The sequence below is a fragment of the Pan troglodytes genome, chromosome 9, assembly GCF_028858775.2.
Source record: "Pan troglodytes isolate AG18354 chromosome 9, NHGRI_mPanTro3-v2.0_pri, whole genome shotgun sequence".
NCBI lineage: Eukaryota > Metazoa > Chordata > Mammalia > Primates > Hominidae > Pan > Pan troglodytes.
Window position 1 is genome coordinate 14,149,096 of NC_072407.2, and position 24,158 is coordinate 14,173,253.

General features: G+C 38.9%; 1 protein-coding gene across 7 annotated transcripts in view; it reads right to left on the reverse strand.

Annotated features, from left to right (window-relative positions):
- SBF2 (SET binding factor 2) overlaps positions 1 to 24,158 on the reverse strand; it is a 516,757-nt gene that overhangs the window by 219,849 nt on the left and 272,750 nt on the right. For all 7 annotated transcript variants that reach the window (XR_010147145.1, XR_010147144.1, XR_010147143.1 and 4 more), the window contains 4 exons: positions 9,084 to 9,216; positions 7,443 to 7,551; positions 4,810 to 4,923; positions 460 to 537 (listed from right to left, as the gene is read on the reverse strand). Coding sequence is in view for 4 of the 7 variants with exons in the window: in XM_016920369.4 (XP_016775858.4) it covers positions 460 to 537; positions 4,810 to 4,923; positions 7,443 to 7,551; positions 9,084 to 9,216 (434 nt within the window). In the remaining 3 variants the exon portion in view is untranslated. The remainder of the gene's footprint in view (positions 1 to 459; positions 538 to 4,809; positions 4,924 to 7,442; positions 7,552 to 9,083; positions 9,217 to 24,158) is intronic.

Here is a 24,158-nt window from a genome sequence, read left to right on the forward strand (position 1 = left end):
GGGCCTCTGTTATATACGTAACCTTTTATGGCTTCTAATTGGAACTGTTTTCATCCACACACTCTTCAAACTTGATTCTCTCCTATAACCAACATTCTTTATATCCATTCTTGTAAGCATCTCTTTTGTTTTGAATCCTTGTCTGGCCATTTCAATTTGATGCTTGGCACAGTTTTCCAGGCTATAATCCAGGCTCTGATTTTCTGTCCTACACTTAACTCATGCATCCTCAGGGCAACAGTCTTAGCCCTAGTGGCCTCTTGCCCAGTGAACTTCCCTGTGGCTCCTCCTTGAGCAGGACATAAGGACAGTCAGCGGCAAGTCTCCTAATTTCTAATTTGGGGCACTTTTTACTCTGCTGTCCATCTAACTCTAACTTCACTTAGCTTCTTTAATAACCCTATAAATAAAAATACAGCTCTCTTTAACAGCATTAAATTTAAATATTAAACTTCTTACCAGCATTTTTGAGTGGGATAAAGCTGTTCGTGGAGGAGGAAAAGCATGATCTGCTACTTCCAAATCTGGGTGTAAAATCTAAAGCAAAAAAGTTTTGTTATGTAAAATATCATAATATCAATGAAATCTATTATTGAGACATTAAGATGAAAATGTCAGCATATGAATTATAATATATTCCCTCCACGAATACAATTCAATTAGCTGGGGTAGTTCTATATGTACTATTGTAGAAAGATCTCCAAGACAAAATATTCAGTTGAAACATGTTCGGCCGGGCGCGGTGGCTCACGCCTGTAATCCCAGCACTTTGGGAGGCTGAGGCGGGCAGATCACGAGGTCAGGAGATCGAGACCACCCTGGCTAACACGGTGAAACCCCATCTCTACTAAAAATACAAAAAAATTAGCCGGGCGTGGTGGTGGGCGCCTGTAGTCCCAGCTACTCGGGAGGCTGAGGCAGGAGAATGGAGTGAACCCGGGAGGCGGAGCTTGCAGTGAGCCGAGATTGCGCCACTGCACTCCAGCCTGGGCGACAGAGCGAGACTCCATCTCAAAAAAAAAAAAGAAAAGAAAACATGTTCTAGAAAAATACACATAGTATGGCCTAATTTATTTGAAAATAAAACAAAATAAACCCTAAATCTATATATGTACATATATATATATATGAAAATGAAAAGTTCTGAAAAAAATACACTAAACTATAAAATAGTAGTCATTTCTGGTAAGGGAATAATCTAGGCCAGAGCTATTTGTCTGTATAGTTGAATTTTAAAAAACAGCTGCTTGTTTTTACGTTTCTAAGTGTAATTAAAAATTACTGAGGAGAGGCCAGGTGCAGTGGCTCACGCCTGTAATCCCAACACTTTGGGAGGGCAACGTGGGTGGATCACTTCAGGTCAGGAATTTGAAACCAGCCTGGCCAACATGGTAAAACCCTGTCTCTACTCAAAATACAAAAATTAGCCAGGCATGGTGGCACATGCCTGTAGTCCCAGCTACTTGGGAGTCTGAGGCAGGAGAATAGCTTGACCCTGGGAGGCAGAGGTTGCAGTGAGCTGAGATCGCACCACTGCACTCCAGCCTGGGCGACAGTTATAACAAGACTCTGTCTCCAAAAAAAAAAAAAAAAAAAAAAAAAATTACTGAGGAGACAGAAAATAAGATTTTGAACTTTGCAGTCTAGACAGGTGAAAGTATAAAACTATGTCACAGAAGTGCTAAAATATATAAAGTGCAATACATGAAATGTATAATTAATTCAACTTAGGGAAGACTAAACAAAAAAACAAAGTAACATTTGAGTTAGGCTTTGAAGGAAAGCAGGTTGGGGAGCATCTGGGAAAGAAGGACCTGTGTAGGACTTGCACAGAGAAGATGAAATTATATCAGTATGTAGCAAATTTTCTTCTTGCAGAATCATTTTCAACTACTAAGATTTTTGATGCTATGCTGAGAATAGACCAAAAGACTCAAAGCAACACTTAAAGGCAACACTAAAATATTGGCAGTTCAAGTCACTGAATCACTACCACAGTACAAAATATCTTAGTGTCTATAAAATAATCCATATTACACAGTTTAAGTACAGTGTTGCCATTTGATTATAATTATTTACGAATGAAACAAAGCTTATATACTGTGTGTCGATGCTCCCAATCATCCATGAAATTTAGTCTCTTTTGGTCTAGTATGACAATACATTATGCTCCTATTTCTTCTTTTCTTTTCTTTTTTTTTTTTTATTTTGAGACAGAGTTTTGCTGTTGTTGTCCAGGCTGGAGTGCAACGGCGTGATCTCGGCTCACTGCGACCTCCGCCTCCTGGGTTCAAGTGAGCCTCCTGTCTCACCTCCTGAGTAGCTGGGATTACAGGTGTGCACCACCACACCCGGCTATTTTTTTGTCTTTTTTTTTTTTTTGGTAGAGACGGGGTTTCACCATGTTGGTCAGGCTGGTCTCGAACTCCTGACCTCAGATGATCCGCCCGCCTCAGTCTTCCAAAGTGTTGGGATTACACGCATGAGCCACTGCACCCAGCCCTATGCTCCTATTTCTTATTCACAGTACATTAAGTAGTATCTAATCCACCACTGTGCTTAGTAACTATAACAATATGTATACTCAGTTTTACCAAAAAGGAATTTTACACATTGATCAAATTTGGTGGCACGGGTGTTGCAGGTTTAGGTATACGAGTATGCAGCAGAACCCTTACCAGGAGCCATTGGCTTAAGAAGTACAATCTTAATCTTTGTTAATTTTGCTACTTAACCCCTAAATAACTATTCATATCACTAGTAAGTAACCACACATAAGATTTAATCACTGTAGGAATTCTAGAAACATTAAACTTTCTTCAGTCATTCAAATACTACCTTCTCAGCTTTTGCTATATCCATATACCATCTATGCAATTATGTAGTTAATATTTTTCTTTAAATTGTCTTTAAATCAGCTCACCTTCTTTTTTTGTTTATTTTGTTTTTTGAGATGGAGTCGAGCTCTGTCACCCAGGCTGGAGTGCAGTGGCGCAGTCTTGGCTCACTGCAACCTTCGCCTCCCAGGTTCATGCTATTCTCCTGCCTCAGCCTCCTGAGTAGCTGGGATTACAGGCGTGCGCCACCACGCCCAGCTAATTTTTGTATTTTTAGTAGAGATGGGGGTTTCACCATGTTGGACAGGCTGGTCTTGAACTCCTGACCTCATGATCTGCCTGCCTCGGCCTCCCAAAGTGCTGGGATTACAGGCGTGAGCCACCGCACCCTGCCAAACTCACCTTCTTAAACCCAGTATTTTCTTAGATGATAGTTGAGCAATGACAGGTTCTACATGCTATTTTAAGTACACATTATAATAAAAACATAATTATTAAAATAAAAAAGGTTGACCACATATTACCCCAAATCATCACCATGCTTCATTTTGGCAAACAATCACCTAGTCATCTCTGTAAAAACATTCACCCTACAGGTAAAGACCAGGAGACAGCCTAGAGATAAAAATGTGATTCTCAATAATACCAAGTGGCAGAACACAGACTGGAATTCAGGTATCCTGTATCCCACACTAGTGTCTTTTGCACTCTGTATCACATCTTGCATTTCAGATTACAAATTATATAAGGAAAAGTCAGTCTTCTCTAACTGTTCCCATTTCATAGATACCACCATGATAACAAAAAGACTAACACAAATTTGAAAGTTTTCTGAGAATAAAATCCCTCCTGGTAATCCTAGGCTTCTGAGTTTCTATTTAAGAGGGAAAAAATGTTTTAAATAGCCCAGAATAAAATATTCTTAAAGTAGAATATTAAGGCCTTAGTTCTAGTGATATCTTGAAAAGCAATGCAGAATTTCTACAGTTCAATTTTCTGATGATAAGCACCTAAAAGGCTATCAGTAAAACAAAATACTGTTTTCAAAATTTGGCTAAGGTAAAATAACTGCAAAAAAATTTAAATTTGTTTCAATGAGAAAAACCCAAGTCACAAGATTTTTTAAAGCTTTATTTGGCTTGAATGTAGCATATACTTCTTCTTTGGTATTTCTATTCATATGGCATTAAGAATGGAATGTTGGGCCGGGCGCGGTGGCTCACGCCTGTAATCCCAGCACTTTGGGAGGCCAAAGCGGGCGGATCACGAGATCAGGAGATCGAGACCATCCTGACTAACACAGTGAAACCCCGTCTCTACTAAAAATACAAAAAATTAGCCGGGCGTGGTGGCGGGCGCCTGCAGTCCCAGCTACTCAGGAGGCTGAGGCAGGAGAATGGTGTGAACCCAGGAGGCAGAGCTTGCAGTGAGCCCAGATCGTGCCACTGCACTCCAGCCTGGGCGACAGAGCAAGACTCCGTCTCAAAAAAAAAGAATGAATGTTGGACACTTTATGTATCAATATGACACATCTTCCTGTAATAACCTTAAAGTATTGGCAAGACAATATTACAGTGTTTTGTAGGTACCAAAGAGGAATGAGATGCCAATAGGGAGGTTAGAGAAGAGAAGCCAACATCTAATGGGGGATCTTAGGGGAATCAGGGATTTCAAGGCAGAGCCTTGTTTTCAAAGGTGAATTTCCAATACCTAGGACAGTACTAGGTCCTGTATGCTGAATGAAGGAAGGAATGTAGAACAAATATTCAGTTAGGATCCAAAATATATGCTTTAGATAACTACCTAGTAAATGAAGAATTCTAAATACTGTATGAGATTATGTTCATGTTTCAAATATATAGATCTCTTTAAATTAAAGTAACAAACTGCATTGACAAACATTTTTAATTTTAGCTATCTTAGCTTCAGATTTAAATAAAGAGAAAGTTACTATTACAAAAATATGTCATACCAAAGAAAGAGCTGATTGAGTCTGATGTAGAAGTGGTTCTGGGAGGGAAGAGAGGTGAATACATTCAGGAATTTTAATAGTGCCTCCATCCAAATCTGCTATGATTACATCTAACTGAAAGAGATAAAAAAATTAACCTATAATTACCAAAATACATTTGTTGTTAAGCAAATTATTTTTCCCTTGACTAATTCAAAACGAGAAGAATCAGATGTGGAAGAGACTCTTGTTTGTCCATAGTAGTAGAATTCTGGGCTAACAAGTTCCCACCTACCCTGTATTTCCCAGGTTCCTTTGAAATTAGGTGTGGCATGTGGCTAAGATTCTGCCAATAAAACATGAGAAGTGACATGTGTTTTCCTGTCCTTCAAGACAGGGGATATGTAAAGCTCTCCTATGCTGTCTTTCCTTTTCCCTTAGACTGAAATTATTAACTGGCAGCAAACCAGCCTTCAGCATACACATGATGACAATGCCTGGGAGGATTCTGTTGGAGAAACAAGAAGGATGGAAACTTGGATCTTGAGTGACTTCATAGAGCAAACTGGTCTGGCATAATGGAACATCTCTATGGACTGCTGCATGAGTGTTCGATAACACTTTATTTTGTTTGAGCCATTGCATTTTGTTCTGATTTTACTATATATGCTGCTGCAGCAAGCACAGAGGATTGCATTTGAGACACGTTATTCAAGTAGTTTAGTAATATTCTAAAAAAATTAGTATTTATTATAAGAATTAACAATTAGTATACATCAAAAGGGTGCTGTTTAGCCACTTAGAAAAAGCTGATCTTTAGCATTTTACAAAAGTCTATTTAAAAATAACTTACATAAAAGTGTAAGAGAAAACAACCAAGATGAGTGAAGTTGTTATATTGACAATATTATACTTCATTCTAATTTATTCATTATGATTTTAAGAAATTTGCATTTGGCAACACTTGGTTTGTCCTACCTCCAGCGACTGTTTTTATTTATTTGGCAACACTTGGTTTGTCCTACCTCCAGTGACTGTATGTATGTATGTATGTATGTATGCATGTATGTATTTATTTTTGAGATGGAGTCTTACTCTCGCCCAGGCTGGAGTATAGTGGTGCAATCTTGACTCACTGCAACCTCCACCTCCCAGGTTCAAGTGATTCTCCTGCCTCACCCTCCTGAGTAGCTGGGATTACAGGCACGCACCACCACACCCAGCTAATTTTTTGTAGTTTTAGTAGAGACAGGGTTTCTCCATGTTGGCCAGGGTGGTCTCAAACTCCTGACCTCAGGTGATCCGCCTGCCTTGGCCTCCCGAAGTGCTAGGATTACAGGTGTGGGCCACCGTGCCTGGCCTCCAGTGACTGTTTATATTTAGCAGAAATAAAATTATGTACAAACCAGGTGGATATGCTTCTAACTAGTATTAATTAGGTTTTATTAAATGTTTGTTGATTTACACATATTTTTATACAGTGATACCAAAATTAAATAGGAACTAAGTATCAACATATAAAGTTAGAAAGAATGATGACTATATGAATGAAAGTCCTGCTTATAATTATAATGTTAAATAATATTTTGTTAGTTTAAATGACACCTCTGATTTGGTTACAACTATAATTACTTCTTTGCTGGCATTTAAAACTAAAACAGAAGTAGAATTACAAAATCTTAGGGATCTGTGCATCATAGATGCTATGCAGCCTAACTTTACAGTAAAGAATTTTTCTCAGGCTCCCTGAAAAGTGTCACGTAATCTTTTCCTTACACTCTACTTAACAGTGCTTGAGAGTACACTCCTCATCTCACATAAGGAAATCCATTCTATAACCAGGCAGTTCTAATTGTTGGAAACACTTTTACTGGGCAGAAATCTGTTTCTATAGCCACTTCATCCACTGATTTTATTTCAGCCTTTTAGAGTTACAAAAAATGAATCTCAACCCTTCTTCTATGACAGTAACTTAAATACTTACCTTTACCTATCAAATAGTATCAGATTATTACCTGAGAAAATCTCCTTAGGCCCTTACAGAACATAGTTTCTAAATACTTGATAATCCTGGATGTCCTTTTCTGATGTGCTTTATTTTGTTACAGTCCCTCATAAAGTGTGATACACAGAACTAAATGAATTATTCCAGAACTGGCTTGAATATAGAGTACACTTTTGCTTCTTCCATTCATATGGCATTAAGAATACAAAAATTTCGTGGAAGCTCATACCAAACTTCTGTTCCACTAAAACTCTTCACTCTTTTGCATATGCTTTCTGCTTTGTTAGTTATCAGGAATTTGGTATCAAGACACGTCTCACTTCAAAATATAAATCAATTATGCACTAATATCAAAAGTATAAATAGAATTTTATCTTTTGTCATATGTAAGATGAATAATAAAGACAAACAATGTACCAAAAGAGGGATATTTAAAAATATTAATAAATTCCTTTATGAAACTTCCTATACTTGCTATATGGCAAAATTAATATACAGACTTTTCAATGATATTTTTCTTCTATCCAATCTTTTCTACTGGAAATGCTACAGATCTGAAAATAGTGATTAGTTGAAATGTTATAGGACCCAAAGACATATGATAAACTTCTGGACTCAATAACTGGAAACTTTAAAGATGAATACTTACAAGTTCATGGATATCAGTTTTAAAGACAGAATGTACTCCAATAATGAAAGGTGTTGGGGAACTTAGAACTTCCAGTAGCTGAGCCGGGAGAATAGGGATATAAGGATAACTGGAAATAATAAAAATATGTGTGAAATATATTTTTCTTTAACATAAACATATCTTCTTTCATCTTTATGCTGTGTTAAGTTTTATATTACCTATGTTTAGAAATTATCAATAATGTTTTCATGCTTTTTAATACTAAAATTTTGGAAAAAATGATTTAAAAATCTTCACGTGAAAGATACAATCAGATATAAGACATAAAGTAAATGGAATCCAAGCCTGCTTCCTTAACCTTCGTTTCTTCTAGGCAAGCAGTCTCTTTAGGTCTTCTAATACTGTTTGAAAGCATTTTTCCTTACATAGAAACCTGACATTAGACAGTAACACTGACTCTCTGATAGGGCCTCCCCTCTCAGTATGAGGCAATGATTTATCTATATAAAACAAGCATTCAAATTCCACTTTCTATACTTGATTTTGGCATTCAAAAAGAATGGCAAAAAAAAAGGGGGGGGCCAATAATTATCTTATCCAAAAAGTTAAGAAAAGCACCTAAATTAAAAAAAAAAATTTTTTTTTTTTGAGATGGAGTCTCACGCTGTCGCCCAGGCTGGAGTGTAGTGGTGCAATCTTGGCTCACTGCAAGCTCCGCCTCCAGGGTTCACGCCATTCTCCTGCCTTAGCCTCCCCAGTAGCTGGGACTACAGGCGCCTGCCACCATGCCCGGCTAATTTTTTCTATTTTTTTAGTAGAGACGGGGTTTCACCGTGTTAGCCAGGATGGTCTGGATCTCTTGACCTCGTGATCCGCCCGCCTCGGCCTACCAAAGTGCTGGGATTACAGGTGTGAGCCACTGCGCCCGGCCAAAAAAATTTTTTAAAGAAATTCTGGAGTCTAAAATTTTATCTAGTTTATATGAACTAATTTCCCAGATGTTATGATTATCAATTGATTAAACAGTATATTAGAGGTATAATATTCTAGTTACAGCACTATTAGTCATCACTGTTTAGATTTTATTTTGTTTTTTAGGAAAAAAATTTTAACATATCCCATAAAAAAACAGAGGAAAAAATTATAACGAAGCCCTGCAGTAACTGTCAACTTTGAGAATTACCAGTGCACGGCTACATATATATTTCTATCCACTTTTTTTCTCTCTACTGTATTATTTTCAAGCAAATACCAGATGTCATATTGTTTACCCATATAATACTTCAGTGGGTATCTAAGAGAGATAAGAGCTTTTTATTAATAGAATCTCTATCATTATACCTTCTAAAAATTAATAATTCTTTAATATCAAATAGCATTGACTAGACATTTATGCCAATTGTGTTAAAATACAATTAAAAGTTGCTGACAATACTATTCAAATTAAATATTTTTACACTAATCAACATTCAGTAATGGACAACTTGGAAAGTCTCAAATTCTAGACTAGATTTTATCAGAACTATGACTCATATAACAGCATAACTTTGTAAAATATCCCTATGTGGTTCAAAACCATTGTGCCATAACATTATGACTTATCAACGATAAGTGATATGTAGTTTAGGAATAAATAAAATTAACAAATGAAAACCTCACCTATATTTAAGAGGAAACATTAAAGATTCCAGGGCTCTACAAGCATCACTAAGTCTCTGGAAACTTGCAGAATGGAAGAGAACCTTATTTTCTGTGAGGACTGCACAAAAGAGGCTGAGGACATTTTGAATTCCTGAAAACATAAGAGCAAGGACTTACAAATGCATTTAATTTTATATGTGTTGTCAACAATCATAGACAGTATACACGGAAAGAAAAAGCCAGTAATTTTGGACTCTCTGAAGGAAAATACTTGGTTAAACTGTAAATTCCATATAATCTATGAGTATTTGTTTTCCCAAACTTTCAGTTTTGCCTTTATTCTTCAAATCAGGTAACACTCATTGAACATATTAGTTGTTTGGAAACACTATTACCTTCTTTTCAATTTCATCTCTAAGGCCTGTATTTAGGTTCCTGTTTTAGAATGCTAGCATTGTTCTAAAAACTAACCCCTGCAGAGTCTATTTGTCTGACGTTAATAATACCACACCAGCTTTGTTGTTGAAATTTGCCTACTATATCTTTTCTCATCTTTTACTTTCAACCTTTCTCTACTTCTTGTAAACAGCATACACAAATGCTCCGCAATTTAATGATAGGGTTACGTCCTAATAAACCCATTGTAAAGTTGAAAAATCTTAAATTGAACATAAATCAGAGACTGTAACTGAAATATTTTTAATCCAGTCTGACAACTTTTGTCTTTTAACTATTTCATTTAATCCATCTATACTTATTGTAATTATTGAGATATACACTATATATAGAGATAAATGCGGTATCTTATTTTATGCTTTTTCTTTTTTCTTTTTTCTTTTTTTTCTTTGAGACGGAGCCTTGCTGTCATCCAGGTTGGAGTGCAGTGGCACGACCTCAGCTCACCGCAAGCTCCGCCTCCCGGGTTCATGACATTCTCCTGCCTCAGCCTCCTGAGTAGCTGGGATTACAGGCGCCCGCCACCATGCCCAGCTAATTTTTTCTATTTTTAGTAGAGATGGGGTTTCACCATTTTAGCCAGGATAGTCTTGCTCTCCTGACCTGGTGATACGCCTGCCTCGGCCTCCCAAAGTGCTGGGATTACAGGCGTGAGCCACCGCGCCTGGCCTGGTTTTTATTTTTTCTATCTTCTCTTTTTTCTTTCTTTTCAATTTCTCCTGTCTCTTCTTTCATCCCCTCTGTTAGTATGGTATTTATAAACTCTTTTTCTATTTTTTTAGTGGCAACTCTAGAAAATACGATATACATACTTATGAAATTGAAGTTATATATATCATTTCTTATTTTCTCCTGTTTATTACTGAACCAAATTATCTTTCTTTATATCACTTCAACTTTAATCATACACACCCGGTAAAGCAAGAGTCCCCATTCGTTTTCTCAAGGTAAAATACTATATTTTCCCTTTATCATAGCTTATTTCTTCATGTGACATGCAAATTTCCTTAGTCTATTATTAATTGCTATTCCCTTTTATCACTTCCAACTTATCCCATGTGATACATCAGAATTTTTAGTTCAGATTTTAATCTTCATTCATTTTCACTAATGTAATAGTTTCGTAAGTGATTTTCCTAATCCAGTCCTTATTCCCTTCAAATCTACCCTCCAGATAGTTTCTAGAATAATGGAAAAAAACTAAATAATGATTAAAGAAATCTAAATACAATTTTCAAGTGGTTTTTAAAATTCATATTAAATCCACAAGAATAAATGCTACAAATTTTGCAAAAAATATTCTTTTGGATTTAACATGAATTTTAAAAACCCACTAAGGTTTTGGTACACTTAAACAACAGTGGAAATGAATGAGCTAGTATTATATGTATTATCATGACTAACTCTCCCAAGTATAATACTGAGTGAGGGTAGTAAGGTGCACAATGATTATATAGCTGTGAAAAGAAAATAAATCTCAGGACCCCCCAAACCACCAAGCCAAAGGGAAGTCAAGCTAGGAACTGCACCAGGAAAACCAACCTCCATTTTATTCCTAAGTAAGATAGCTACAAAAATTAAAAACAAAACAAAACAAAAAAAAACTACATACCTCCCATACCTCCCTCACAACTTGCCCACAAGGAAATTCCTTGTGGACAAAGGAAAGACAAAACTCAAAGTCATCCCTGTACTCCTGTGAGACAAATGCATATCTGATTTCTTCCTCTGCCCTATTGTTTCACTAAGCCAGACTAAAGCTTAAGTGACTATTCCTCTATCTTCCTCTCACATGTAAATTGTGTATTCAGTAAAAGGCTAATCAGAGAGTCAAAAGAATGCAACCTTTTGTCTCTTATATACCTATGACCTGGAAGCCCCCTCCCCTGCTTTGAGATGTCCCGTCTTTCCAGATCTAACCAATGTACATCTTATGCATATTGACTGATGTCTCATTGTTACAGCAGGTAGCTAGCCAGACATGAGCAGGGAAGGAGAGGATCCCCCACCCCCATGCCACCACCAGGAATGTCAGGCAACCATCAGGTGATGGTCAGGTGATTATTAAACTGTCTCTCTAAAATAATAATTGGTCATAGCTGATGCCATTGAAAAGCAGTCTTCCAATAGACAGAAACATCAGAAACTGGTGATCAGCAGCTTCCTGATAAAATCTCAGGAGTTGGCGAGCGGGCTCATGCCTGTGTAGTTAAGAGGCAAAATGGCAGAGTTTAACTGGTATATGACCCTCTAGGAACATTTGGACTGGTAAAGGAAGAAAGCCTCCAGTGAGCATGCGTACAATTCCAGTAAACACACTGCACATGTGCCCCCTACCAAATGCTGACAGGCCTTTGTGCATGCGGAGTGCCCACCCCAAGGGAAGAATCCGGGGAGGAGAGATGCAAGACCCCGGACACATGACAACATATAAAATCCTGAGTCAAAGCTCAAACAGTGCACTTGATCTCTCAAGTCGTCTGCTTGGCCCTCTTCCAAGTGTACTTTACTTCCTTTCATTCCTGCTCTAATACTTTTAAATAAACTTTCACTCCTGCTCTAAAATTTGCCTTGGTCTCTCACTCTGCCTTATGCTCCTTGGTTGAATTCTTTCTTCTGAAGAAGCAAGAATTGAGGTTGCTGCAGACCTCTATGGATTTGCTGTCGGTAACATACTTTGGTGCTGTGATTTGGATACATTCCCTAATGTTAACATACTTTGGTGCCACGTGACTCAAATATGCTTCCTCAGTGGTAAGACATCTCTATGCCTCAACTTCTTTGGCTGGAGGTGTTTAACCCCTGTACACAGTTTTGTTTGCTCTTTTCATTCTTCTGCTTACTAACCAACCCCCAGAACAATTCTTCTCGGCCACAGTGGCTCTGTTCCCCAAGCTCATCTCTCAGCTCCTGCTGATGTACGGTAGCTCACAGGGGTAGGAAGGACCTTGGAGTCCTTCCCAGGTAAGATCATTGACCTGAGACACAATGGCTCTCCTAGACAAGAGGTTCATGAGAGTGGTAGGGCTAAAGCCTAGAACCATGCAATGTCTGGGGTTTCCCCTGCTTTTTCAACTCAAATTGGCTCTTTTCCAAAAACCCACACCACCTATTCTCCTGTTTTCTCTGTATGTATTCTGAAATGGCCTTGTACACCCTCCGGACCGTCCACCTCGAGGCAAGTCAGCCTCTTTTGCTTTCACTTTGCTTGCCATGTAACTGTTATTTGTACACCCTCAGCTCTTGCTGAATTTGTGCAGCAGCAAAAACATGGGCTCCCTTGTGGATATCTAGAGACTTAACACTAGTTTTTACCTTACCAGCTCAGATGACCTCTAATCCTGCCTCTGTCTGTTGGCACATTGCCAGGACAGACACTAATTGGATCCCCAGTCAGCTCCTTATGACTTACCATATGCTTTTTGTTCCTGTTACGGTCCAGGGCTGAGTTTTCCGGTGGCTTTTGAAGTAGTTTTCCACCCACATAGGGCCTCATTCTAGCCCTTTAAGGACCCCACTTACTTGCTTTTTTTGAGTTAGCACCCCTTCGGGAGGAGGGGAAATTCTTCCTTTCCCATTTGTGAGTTCCTACATCAAGGCCTAAGTCCTCCAGAGGTTACTACTTTATGTTAAGAAGACAAATAAATGTTGCCCTCTCAAATCCAAGGGATGCTGTTTTTGGAAGCATAAGAAGGCTTTCCATGATTATTCCTCTGGCTTCCTCCCACTTCCTCCTGGAGCTTCCATTTCTCTAATCACTTCCATGCCCTTCTCAATATTCATCAAAATCTTCAAGGTCATATTTGAAGGGAGGGAAGTTCAGCCCCCTTGCAGCAGTTAGCTGAAAATCAAGCTTCTTGTCTAGTTAGAGAACAAAGGAAATGGGAATCTGAGAAAAGGGATAATCATTTTGTTGCAAGAATGCTCCAAGTTGAGAGTCACTGGAAGGTCATGGAGGCAAGAATATAGGATGGCCCAAGGCCGTCGGCACAAGAGACCCATACAACAGAGATGAAGGCTGGTCTCGGGTTAACAGATTATCATTATAACAGAGATGAAGGCAAGGTTAAGGGTACGTGGTAAGACCAGTTCATTCTGGAACTGCACGGATGAACAGGAGAGGGCTCTCTGTTCTCTCTGGTATCTCCTCTGTGAAAAGAGCGTACTGAAGTTAAAGGTACATGGTAAGATCAGCTCATTCCAGAACCCTAAGGACAAATAGGGGATGTCCTATTCAGGATAATAGGAAGAGAAGACGCTTTCTTTTTTCTTTTTTTCTCATCTATTGTCTCTTCGCAGATGGGTAACTGCATCTTCATACCACAGGACACGCCCCTCAGATGCATTCTCTAGAACTGGGAAAAGTTTGACTCCAAAACCCTAAAAAGGAAAAGGCTAATATTATTCTATAACACAGATTGAATTGAATACAAGCTCCAAGACCAGGAATCTTGGACAGAAAACCAAAATTTTAATATGATCTATCAACTAGATTTACTTTGCCGCCAGCAGGGAATATGGATAGAAATCCCCTATGTACAGGCCTTCATAGCCCTATGAAACAACCCTGACCTTTGTTGGGCTTTTAAAATGGATCTACTGATGATAGCTGCCATAGTCAGGCAGCCCCCTCTGGCTGGTTCGGGACACTCCTTATTGGGTTTACGCTGGTTTCAAGCCCCAGAGGAGCAAAAGATGACGGCTCAAACCCCACTGCCCCTTCTACCTCATTATATTCAAGTCTCCCAGGCCCGGAGCCCCTCCATATCCAGGGCTATCCTCTGGACACCACCCTCTTAGGTCACGCCCCCTTGAAGAGGTCAGTAGCCCCAGTGGACCCACTAGAAACCAGACTCCATTCACTATGTAAGGCCTGAGTCAAATTACAACAGAACTATGGGACTTTATGGAGGACCCTGACAAATACATCAAAGGGTTCTGTAAACTGGGATTAACATTTGAACTCACTTGGAGGGATTTCTCAGTCATACTAGGGCAAATTCTGTCTAAGGGAGAAAGTGATTCCATTATGGAGGCGGCCCAACAATCTGCAAATCCAATGCATATGACTGACCCGGGTGGCTACCCTGTAGGAGCCATGACAGTTCCTCAGGTTGACTCCAATTGGGATTACAATACCCAGGGAGGTATATGGGGAAGAAACCGCATGTTCCTCTGGTAGAAGGGATAAAAGCTAGCAGAACAAAGCCTGTGAACTATAATACAATGGCCTTAATAGATCAAGGCCCTCTTGAAAACCCCATCACTTTCACAGAGAGGCTACAAGAGGCCCTAGTGAAACATACTAACCTAGACCCAGAGACATCAGAAGGGCAACTGGTCCTACAGGACCGTTTCCTAACTCAGGCAGCCCCAGATATTCAGAGGAAACTCCAAAAGCTAGCACTGGGCCCCAATACCCCTATGCCTGATGTTCTCAAAACAGTTGCCTTGGTCTTTTACAGCAAGGACCAGAAGGAAGAAGAAAGGGCTCAGGAAAAGGAGAGGCAAACGTAAAAGTGGCAGCTCCAACTATTGGCTGTCTTACAAGTCCACCAGCTCCCTCCAATTTGCCCTAGGAATATCTTCCCAAATAATTGCCACTGGTGTGAGAAGCCAGGCCACTGGAAGGCCAACTGCATCAATGGGACAGATGGGAAAAAGCCTTGCATGGCTTGCCCCCTCCACCACAAGCTTGGCAACTGGAAATAGGACTGCCCTGAGGGCTGGAGGGCTCCTGGGAGAGAATCCTTTGTCTTGAGCTGAGGGAGGCCTACAGTCCAGCTGGCTCCCAGATCAAACATCACTATTGAAGGGACAGAGCCAAGGAATGCTTTGCATGTGGCAGGTAGGACTATAAGTTTTCTTTTGGACACTGGAGCAGCCTTCTCAATGCTTACCTCTTTTCCTGGGCAATTATCCTCCAAATCCTGCCAGATAATGGGGATAAATGCGGTGCACATAACCAGGAGGTTTACTCCTCCTTTGTGCTGCCTATCTGGGGGAACTGTCTTTTCTCACTCATTTTTAGTGTTGCTAGAATGTCCCATACCCCTTTTGGGTAGAGATATTTTATTTAGACTAGAGGCTCAGTTAACCTTTCCTCCAGGGCAGACATCCCCTTTTTGAACTGCGATCTTATGCCTCAAGGAAACCACACACAAGGATGAACTACCCATGGACTGTCTCATTAATCCAGAGGTCTGGGTATGTTCCTGTTGTCATATATAACATTTAAATATGTTACAACTGCAAAACAGTTAAACTTATTGCTTTCTATATATTTTTATTTATTATACTTTAAGTTCTGGGATACATGTGCCACGTGAAGTATACCTGTGCCACGGTGGTTTGCCGCACCCATCAACCTGTCATCTACATTAGGTATTTCTCCTAATGCTGTCCCTTCCCTACCCTCCCCACCCCCTGACAGGCCCTGGTGTGTGATGTTCCCCGCCCTGTGTCCATGTGTTCTCATTGTTCAACTCCCACTTATGAATGAGAACATGTGGTGTTTGGTTTTCTGTTCCTGTATTAGTTTGCTGAGAATGATGGTTTCCAGCTTCATCCATGTCTCTGCAAAGGACATGAACTCATCCTTTTTTATGGCTGCATAGTATTCCATGGTGTATATGTGCCACATTTTCTTTATCCAGTCTATCATTGATGGACATTTGGGTGGGTTCCAAGTCTTTGCTATTGTGAACAGTGCTGCAATAAACATACGTGTGCATGTGTCTTTACAGAATGATTTATAATCCTTTGGCTATATACCCAGTAATGGGATTGCTGGGTCAAATGGTATTTCTGGTTCTAGATACTGGAGGATCATCACACTGTCTTCCACAATGGTTGAACTAATTTACACTCCCAACAAGAGTGTAAAAGAATTCCTATTTTTCCACATCCTCTCCAGCATCTGTTGTTTCCTTTTTAATGACTGCCATTGTAGCTGGCATGACATGGTATCTCATTGTGGTTTTGATTTGTGTTTCTCTAACGATCAGTGATGATGAGCTTTTTTTCATGTTTCTTGGACACATAAATGCCTTCCTTTGAGAAGTGTCTGTTCATATCTTTCACCCACTTTTTGATGAGGTTGTTTTTTTCTTGTAAATTTGAGTTCCTTGTAGATTCTGGATATTAGCCCTTTGTCAGATGGATAGATTGGAAAAATTTTCTCGCATTCTGTAGGTTGCCTGTCACTCTGCTGATAGTTTCTTTTGCTGTGCAGAAGCTCTTTAGTTTAATTAGATCCCATTTGTCTATTTTGGTTTTTGTTGCCATTGCTTTTGGTGTTTTAGACATGAAGTCTTTGCCCATGCCTATGTATTGGTATTGCCTAGATCTTCTTCTAGGGTTTTAATGGTTTTAAGTCTTACATTTAAGTTTTTAAGGCATCTTGAGTTAATTTTTTAAAAAGGTTTAAGAAAGGGGTTGAGTTTCAGTTTTCTGCATATGGCTAGCCAGTTTTCCCAACACCATTTATTAAATAGGGAATCCTTTCTCCATTGCTTGTTTTTGTCAGGTTTGTCAAAGATCAGATGGTTGTAGATGTATGGTGTTGTTTCTGAGGCCTCTGTTCTGTCCCATTGGTCTATGTATCTGTTTTGGTACCAGTACCATGCTGTTTTGGTTACTGTAGCCTTGTAGTATAGTTTGAAGTCAGGTAGCGTGATGCCTCCAGCTTTGTTCTTTTTGCTTAGGACTGTCTTGGCTATACAGGCTCTTCTTTGGTTCCATTTGAAATTTAAAGTAGTTTTTTCTAATTTTGTGAAAAAAGTCAATGGTAGCTTGATGGGGATAGCATTGAATCTATAAATTACTTTGGGCAGTATGGCCATTTTCACGATATTGATTCTTCCTATCCATTAGCATGGAATGTTTTTCCATTTGTTTTTGTCCTCTCCTATGTCCTTGAGCAGTGGTTTGTAGTTCTCCTTGAAGAGGTCCTTCACATCCCTTGTAAGTTGTATTCCTAGGTATTTTATTCTCTTTGTAACAATTGTGAATGGGAGTTCACTCATGATTTGGCTGTTTGTCTATTAGTGGTGTATAGGAATGCTTGTGATTCCTTTATGCTTTTTTAAAAACTAAGAGAAGAAATAAAAAAAACACATATAGTCTATTTACCCACAGATTTCCCATTTCTAGTGTTGTTTGTTCGTGTGAAATCGAATTATTAACTAGTCTCTTTTTCCTGCAGTCTTAAGGATTTCCTTTTGTTTTTATTTTTTATTGTTTTTTTGAGACATAGTCTCACTCCATCACCCACGCTGGAGTATAGTGGTGCGATCTTGGCTCACTGCAACCTCTGCCTCCCAGGTTTAAATGATCCTTCCACCTTAGCCTCTCAAGTAGCTGGGACCATAGGTGTACGCCACCACATCTGGATAATTTTTGTATTTCTCTGTAAACAGGGGGTTTCGCCATGTTGGTTGTGAACTCCTGGGCTCAAGTGATCCACCCACCTCAGCCTCCCAAAGTGTTAGGATTTCAGGTGTGAGCCACCATGCCTGGCCTTCCTTTTGTATTTCTTATAAAGCAGGTCTACTAGCGATAAATCTGTTTTTGTTTACTTGGAAATGTCTTCATTTTATCTTTGTTTCTGAAAGACAGTTTTGCCAGTGACAGAATTCTTGTTTGGTATTTTTTTCTTTCAGTGCTTTTAATATGTCACATCAATGCCTTCTGGCTCCCGTTCTTTCTGTTGAGAGACCCCCTGCAGTAATATTATAGTTCTATTGATTCATATAGATGAATTATTTTCTCTTGCTGTTCTCAAGGGTTTGCCTTTCACCAGTTTCACAATCATGCTGTGTCTACATGGGGATTTTTTTACTGTTAACCTGGGCTTCATTGTGCTTCTTGGGTCTACAGGTTAATGATTTCAACAAATTTTGCTAAGTTTTTGAGCATTATTTCTTCAAATACGTTTTTCTAATCACCCCCATATGCATCCAATGGAGATGCTCTGTACCTAAAAGGTATTATTGTCTCAAAGGTCTCTGAGAATCTGTCATTTTTATTTCAATCTTTTTCTCTATGTTCTTTATATTGGATCATTTCTATTGGTCTTTCACCAAATTTTTTTATTTCTGACATCTCAAATGTGCTGTTAAGCTCAGCTAGTGAATTTTTTGTTTCAGTTATTTATTTTGAGAAAGGGTCTTACTCTGTTGCTCAGGCTGTAGTGCAGTGGCATAATCACAGCTCACCGCAGCCCCAGCCTTCTGGGCTCAAGCGATCCTCCTACCTCAGCTTCCTGCATAGCTGGGACTAAGGGGTGCACCATCACACCTGGCTAGTTTTTTATTTTGTAGAGATGAGTTCTCACTATGTTTCTCAGGCCGGTCCTGAACTTCTGGGCTTAAGAGCTCCTCCTGCCTCCGCCTCCCAAAGTACTGGGATTACAGGTATGAGCCACGATGCCTGGCCTGTTTCAGTTATCATACTGTTCAATCTATAATATCTATTTGGCTCTTTTTCAGTTTTTACTTCACTACTGAAATTGCCTAGGTTTTTGACCACTGTCATTATATTTTGTCTTAATTGTTTCAATATGGCTACCATTAATTCTTATAGCATATTTATAACAGCTGATTTAAAGTCCTTATCTGCTAAATCCAGTATGTGCGCTCAAAGTCAGTTAATACTATTTTTTTTTTCCCTGAGTATGGGTTACACTTCACTGTTTGAATGCCTCTTGCTTTTTGGTAAAAATTAGACATTATAAATAATATACTGCACTAAATTTGAATTATATTTTTTTCCTGAAAGCTTTTTTTTTTCTTTGAGAGGGTGCTCACTGCTTTAAGCTGCAAAATCTGCTTGTAATGTTAGGCTGCTGATGTCTGGTTTAAAATTTTTTATTTTTATGGTTTAGCTTGGCTTCCTAGGGGTTATCCCTGTGTTTGCATGGTTCACTTGGTCAGTCCATAATTTGGGCAGAGGTTGTACTCAAATACCTTGAGCCAATAAAGCTTCTATGTACTGCTGACCAATTTTGCATGGGTTGAAGCACGTTCATAGTTTAGCCAGATTTTAAGTATGCTTTCAGTTTCAGACATGTGCATAGTTTCCCAGGCAGCCAGGCACGTATAGAGACATTGTCTAGTTCTTCTAAGACTTTCTCCTCTTCACAATTTCTCTGTTAAATTTCTGGCTGATGTGCCACTAGCCCCAACTATGACTGTAATTCAGACAGGCATCTGATGTTTTTCTCCTTTCATCTCCTACTGGGTTCAATACTTTCACCGATAATGATGCCATGGGTTTTAGCCCTCCATCCCAAATAAATTCCACTCCATCTGGTAGCAAAGCTGGTTTTCTACCCAGCCCTACTCTGCCACTACCAGTCTCACTGACAAAGCTGGGATGTAGGGGAGAGGGGGCAACCACCAGATAAGAATGCTGCAGACTCCTGCTGTTTTTACACAAAGTTCTAGCATGAATAAATGTTTCCAAATTTGTCATTTGCTTTTGGTCAATTTCCAGAGCCTGAAATTGTTGTATTCAACAATTTTGTCTAGTTTTATACTGGTTCTTTGGGGGAAAGGATGTGCTAAACTCTTTGTACTGTCTTTGGTGATGTTAATTTTGTCTCCTAAATTTTGTCCAACGCTGTCCAATTTCTCCAATGAATACTTATTATTTTTCCTGCAACTAAAAAGCAATCTGTATCAAGACACTTTAAGACCACGTAAATATCTCATCTCTCACCAAAATGCCTGGCTAGATTTAGCATCTACTGATAATTTCTGCCTGAATAGATCTTTACTATAATGACTATAATTTTCCAAATGCAGCACTCACTCTGTATTTCCCAGTCAGCACTTGGCATTCTACATAGCAGAGTCCTCCTTTTCCTCTACTTACTTGCTCATTCATTCATTCATTCATTATCAGTGTGGACTCATAAATATCTACTTTTTCCTAACAGTCTGTAAGTCACTACTGTCCTTAATTTTTCTGGTGCTAAACATGTCCTAGATTTATGCAGTAGGAGCCCTTTAACTTAGTTCCTGTGTCCTTGAGACAGAGCTCTTTTCTTTTTCCAGGCTCATATTGTACTTACCCTGTCCTAGCCCTAGTCCAACCATTTCTCCTAAGAGTCCTGGTTCTCTTTGGTGAGAAATGGTATCAAAGACCAAAATTTTAGGTGTTATGGCATGTGTTAGATCATTTCTACTGGGGTGACTTTGCTTCTAGGCCACTTTTGCCTATAGATGGAGCTAGGAAATATATGCATGTACATATATACATACACATACATACATGAGAACATATACATGCATATGTATTTGAGAAATTCTGAGTCTATGCCATTACTTTTAATTCCATTCCATCCCCACAGGGTATCCCTCACTATCCCAATTCATATTTGTATGTTCCTTCTTCCACTGAGAATGCTGGAACCTAATAACATCAACATACTTATTCATTTGCTAAATCCTGTATTACACATAAAAGAGCTTCAGAATTGTTTCAGCCATTTCAACTAAAAAAAAAAAAAAAAAACGAAAATGGAGTTCACTATTTGTTTGCAATTCTCTTCCCAAAAGTGTCCAAAGCTGAGTTTGTACAGTCAAATACTCATAAGTTACTAAAGTAACTTAGTTTTTTTTCCCTCTTCAGTGTGGTTACATTATTTGAATGACAGTAGAGTTTGTTTACATATGCTTTTAATTTTAAGGTAATATTTTCTTTCCTTTCTTCTTATCCTAATTGAATTTTTTAATATATGTAAGACACAAATATGCTACCAGAAGTCAAAATAATACAAGAAGATATACTTAGGGAAGTGTCATTCCCTCCCTCAATTAATAGTACTGTACCAGGCCTGGTGCAGTGGCTCATGCCTGTAATCCCAGCACTTTGGGAGGCTGAGGTAGGTAGATCGCTTGAGCCCAGGAGTTTGAGACCAGCCTGGGTAACACAGTGAAATCCCGTCTTTACTAAAAAATACAAAAATTAGCCAGGCATGGTGGTGTGTGCCCATAGTCTCAGCTACTTGGGTGGACGCTGACGTAGGAGGACTGCCTGAGCCCAGGAGGTCGAGGCTACAGTGAGCTGAGTTTGCACCACTGCACTCCAGCCTGGGCAACAAAGCAAGATGCACCCTGTCTCAATAATAATAATAATAAAATAATAATACTGTATCAATGCCAGTTCCTGGTATCCATAATGTACTATGATTACGTAAAATATTGTTATAGGAAGGTGGGTACTGCATACATAGGGACTCCGGATGAATTTAGTTATTTCTTGTGAGTCAAACTATTTAAAATAAAGAGTGATACTTTTTAAAGTCTGTGGATGTATTAGTTTTCTATGGTTGCTGTAACAAAGTACCACAAATTTGGTGGCTTAAAACAAAACAAATTTATTATTTTACTGTTGTGGAAGTCCTGTGATCAAATTTTCCAGCTTCTGGTGACTTCTCACATTCCTTGTCTTGTGGTTTCCTTCTATCTTCAAAGTTGACTATGAGCAGTCATACTGTATTACTCTGAAGGTAAATCTTTTGCCACCCTATTAATGACTCCTGAGGTTATCGTGGTCCACCTGGGGTGGGAGCTTCCTAAAGGGACTGACCCTTGAGGTAGATTTTGACAGAGATGCATTAGTTAAGGAGAAAAGAAAAGCATAGCATTCAAAGCTGACAGAAGAGTGAGGAAGCAAATGGCATTAACAGACCTACAAGTAATTTGGCCAAAGACAAATTTATGAAGAATCTGTATGTCATGTCAAGTCTAGTCTTTTTTAATGAAGACTCTGGGGAAAAACTTGTTCCTCTTTGCTTTTTTTTTTGAGACGGAGTCTCACTCTGTCACCAGGCTGTAGTGCAGTGGCACGATTTCGGCTCACTGCAACCTCTGCCTCCCGGGTTCAGCAATTCTCCTGCCTCAGGTGCCCCCCATCACTCCAGCTAATTTTTGTATTTTTAGTAGAGATGGGATCCCACCTTGTTGTCCAGGCTGGTCTTGAACTCCTGAGCTCAGGTGATCGACCCGCCTTGGCCTCCCAAAGTGCTGAGATTACACGCATGAGCCACCATGCCTGGCCCCCACTTTGCTCTTATCTGAACACTCTGCCCTATCCCACAAAAAAAGGATAACCGATTTACAAGTAGTTCATCAGAAAATAATATTCATAATCAGTATCATTTAGTATCAGATAAATTGTGAAGAAGGGAGGCCTGCAGTTGTAAGGAACTTTACGTTACTCATATTAGTAAAAACAATCAGCTGATATTGTCAAGGGAGGCAATGCTATACTATATTTACTGAGAGGATATATGTCTCATAATGTAGAAATGAGATAGGAACAATATTCTAGTGCTTAAAGGGTAAGTTTTTCATTATCCAGAAAATTAATAGTATAATACAAAACAATTTACCCAAGCCTAATTGAAATACTACTTAAATTCTTTATTCTTAAATGTCACATGCTTTCTTAAGTTTTACATTATTATTATTATTATTGTTTTTGAGACGGAGTCTCGCTCTGTCGCCCAGTCTGGAGTGCAGTGGTGCGATCTCAGCTCACTGCAAGCTCCGCCTCTTGGCTTCACGCCATTCTCCTGCCTCAGCCTCCCGAGTAGCTGGGACTGCAGACGCGGGCCACCACGCCCGGCTAATTTTTTGTATTTTTAGTAGAGATGGGATTTCACCGTGTTAGCCAGGATGGTCTCGATCTCCTGACCTTGTGAGCTGCCCACCTCGGCCTCCCAAAGTGCTGAGATTATAGGCGTGAGCCACCGTGCCTGGCAAGTTTTACATAATTAATAATCTCAAATATTTTAAATTACATTAATGATTTTTATTCCTATGTAGCAGTGTTTGTTGCTGTGTTCACAGTTACATAGCTATTGAGAAATCCAGTTTCTTTTAATTTTGTAAGTCAAAATCAGTTTTCTATATAACTTTGAATTGTCTCACCTTCTGTAGCCCAACATCCATTCAAAGCTGCACAATAACACGGGAGAAGAAAATATGAAAAACAGACATGCCAGTGATAATTACTAGTGATTTCACTACAATGATACATATACATCCTGTTGATTATTCAAAGAGTAAAACATTCTAAAAGATGGCTTCCTGATCTCAATTTTCTTGAAAGGTTAGAGTTCTAAAATTCATTGCACCACATGTTAACAAATGTATTTGTTTCTTTTTTGGGGAAAGAAAAAAAAAACTTTCTCCAGACTCCTGCATTCTCTGAATAATAATGATATGTTACACAAATAGAAGACTATGTCTCAGCTTTCAAATGGATAAACAGTGGAACTGAAGACCATGTTTCAAAACAGAATATAGTTCAAAAAGCCCTGCACAATTTATTATAGTTCTTTCTGGCCAACCCACAATGGGGAAAGCAGTATAGTTCTGGTCACAGCTTAATGTAAGTCATGAAAAATGAGGTTTCTCATTCACTGAACCAGTATTTATTGTGTACTATACTCCAGACACTAGAATATAGCAGTGAATAAAGACAATATCCCTAACTTCATGGATGAACTAAAACTTTATCTAAAGTTTCAAATTTATCACTGAGAGGTAATGTTTACTATCTGTTACAAATTTAGCATTATTTCCACATATGATAGATATGGCAAGTATTCTAAGTAAAAAA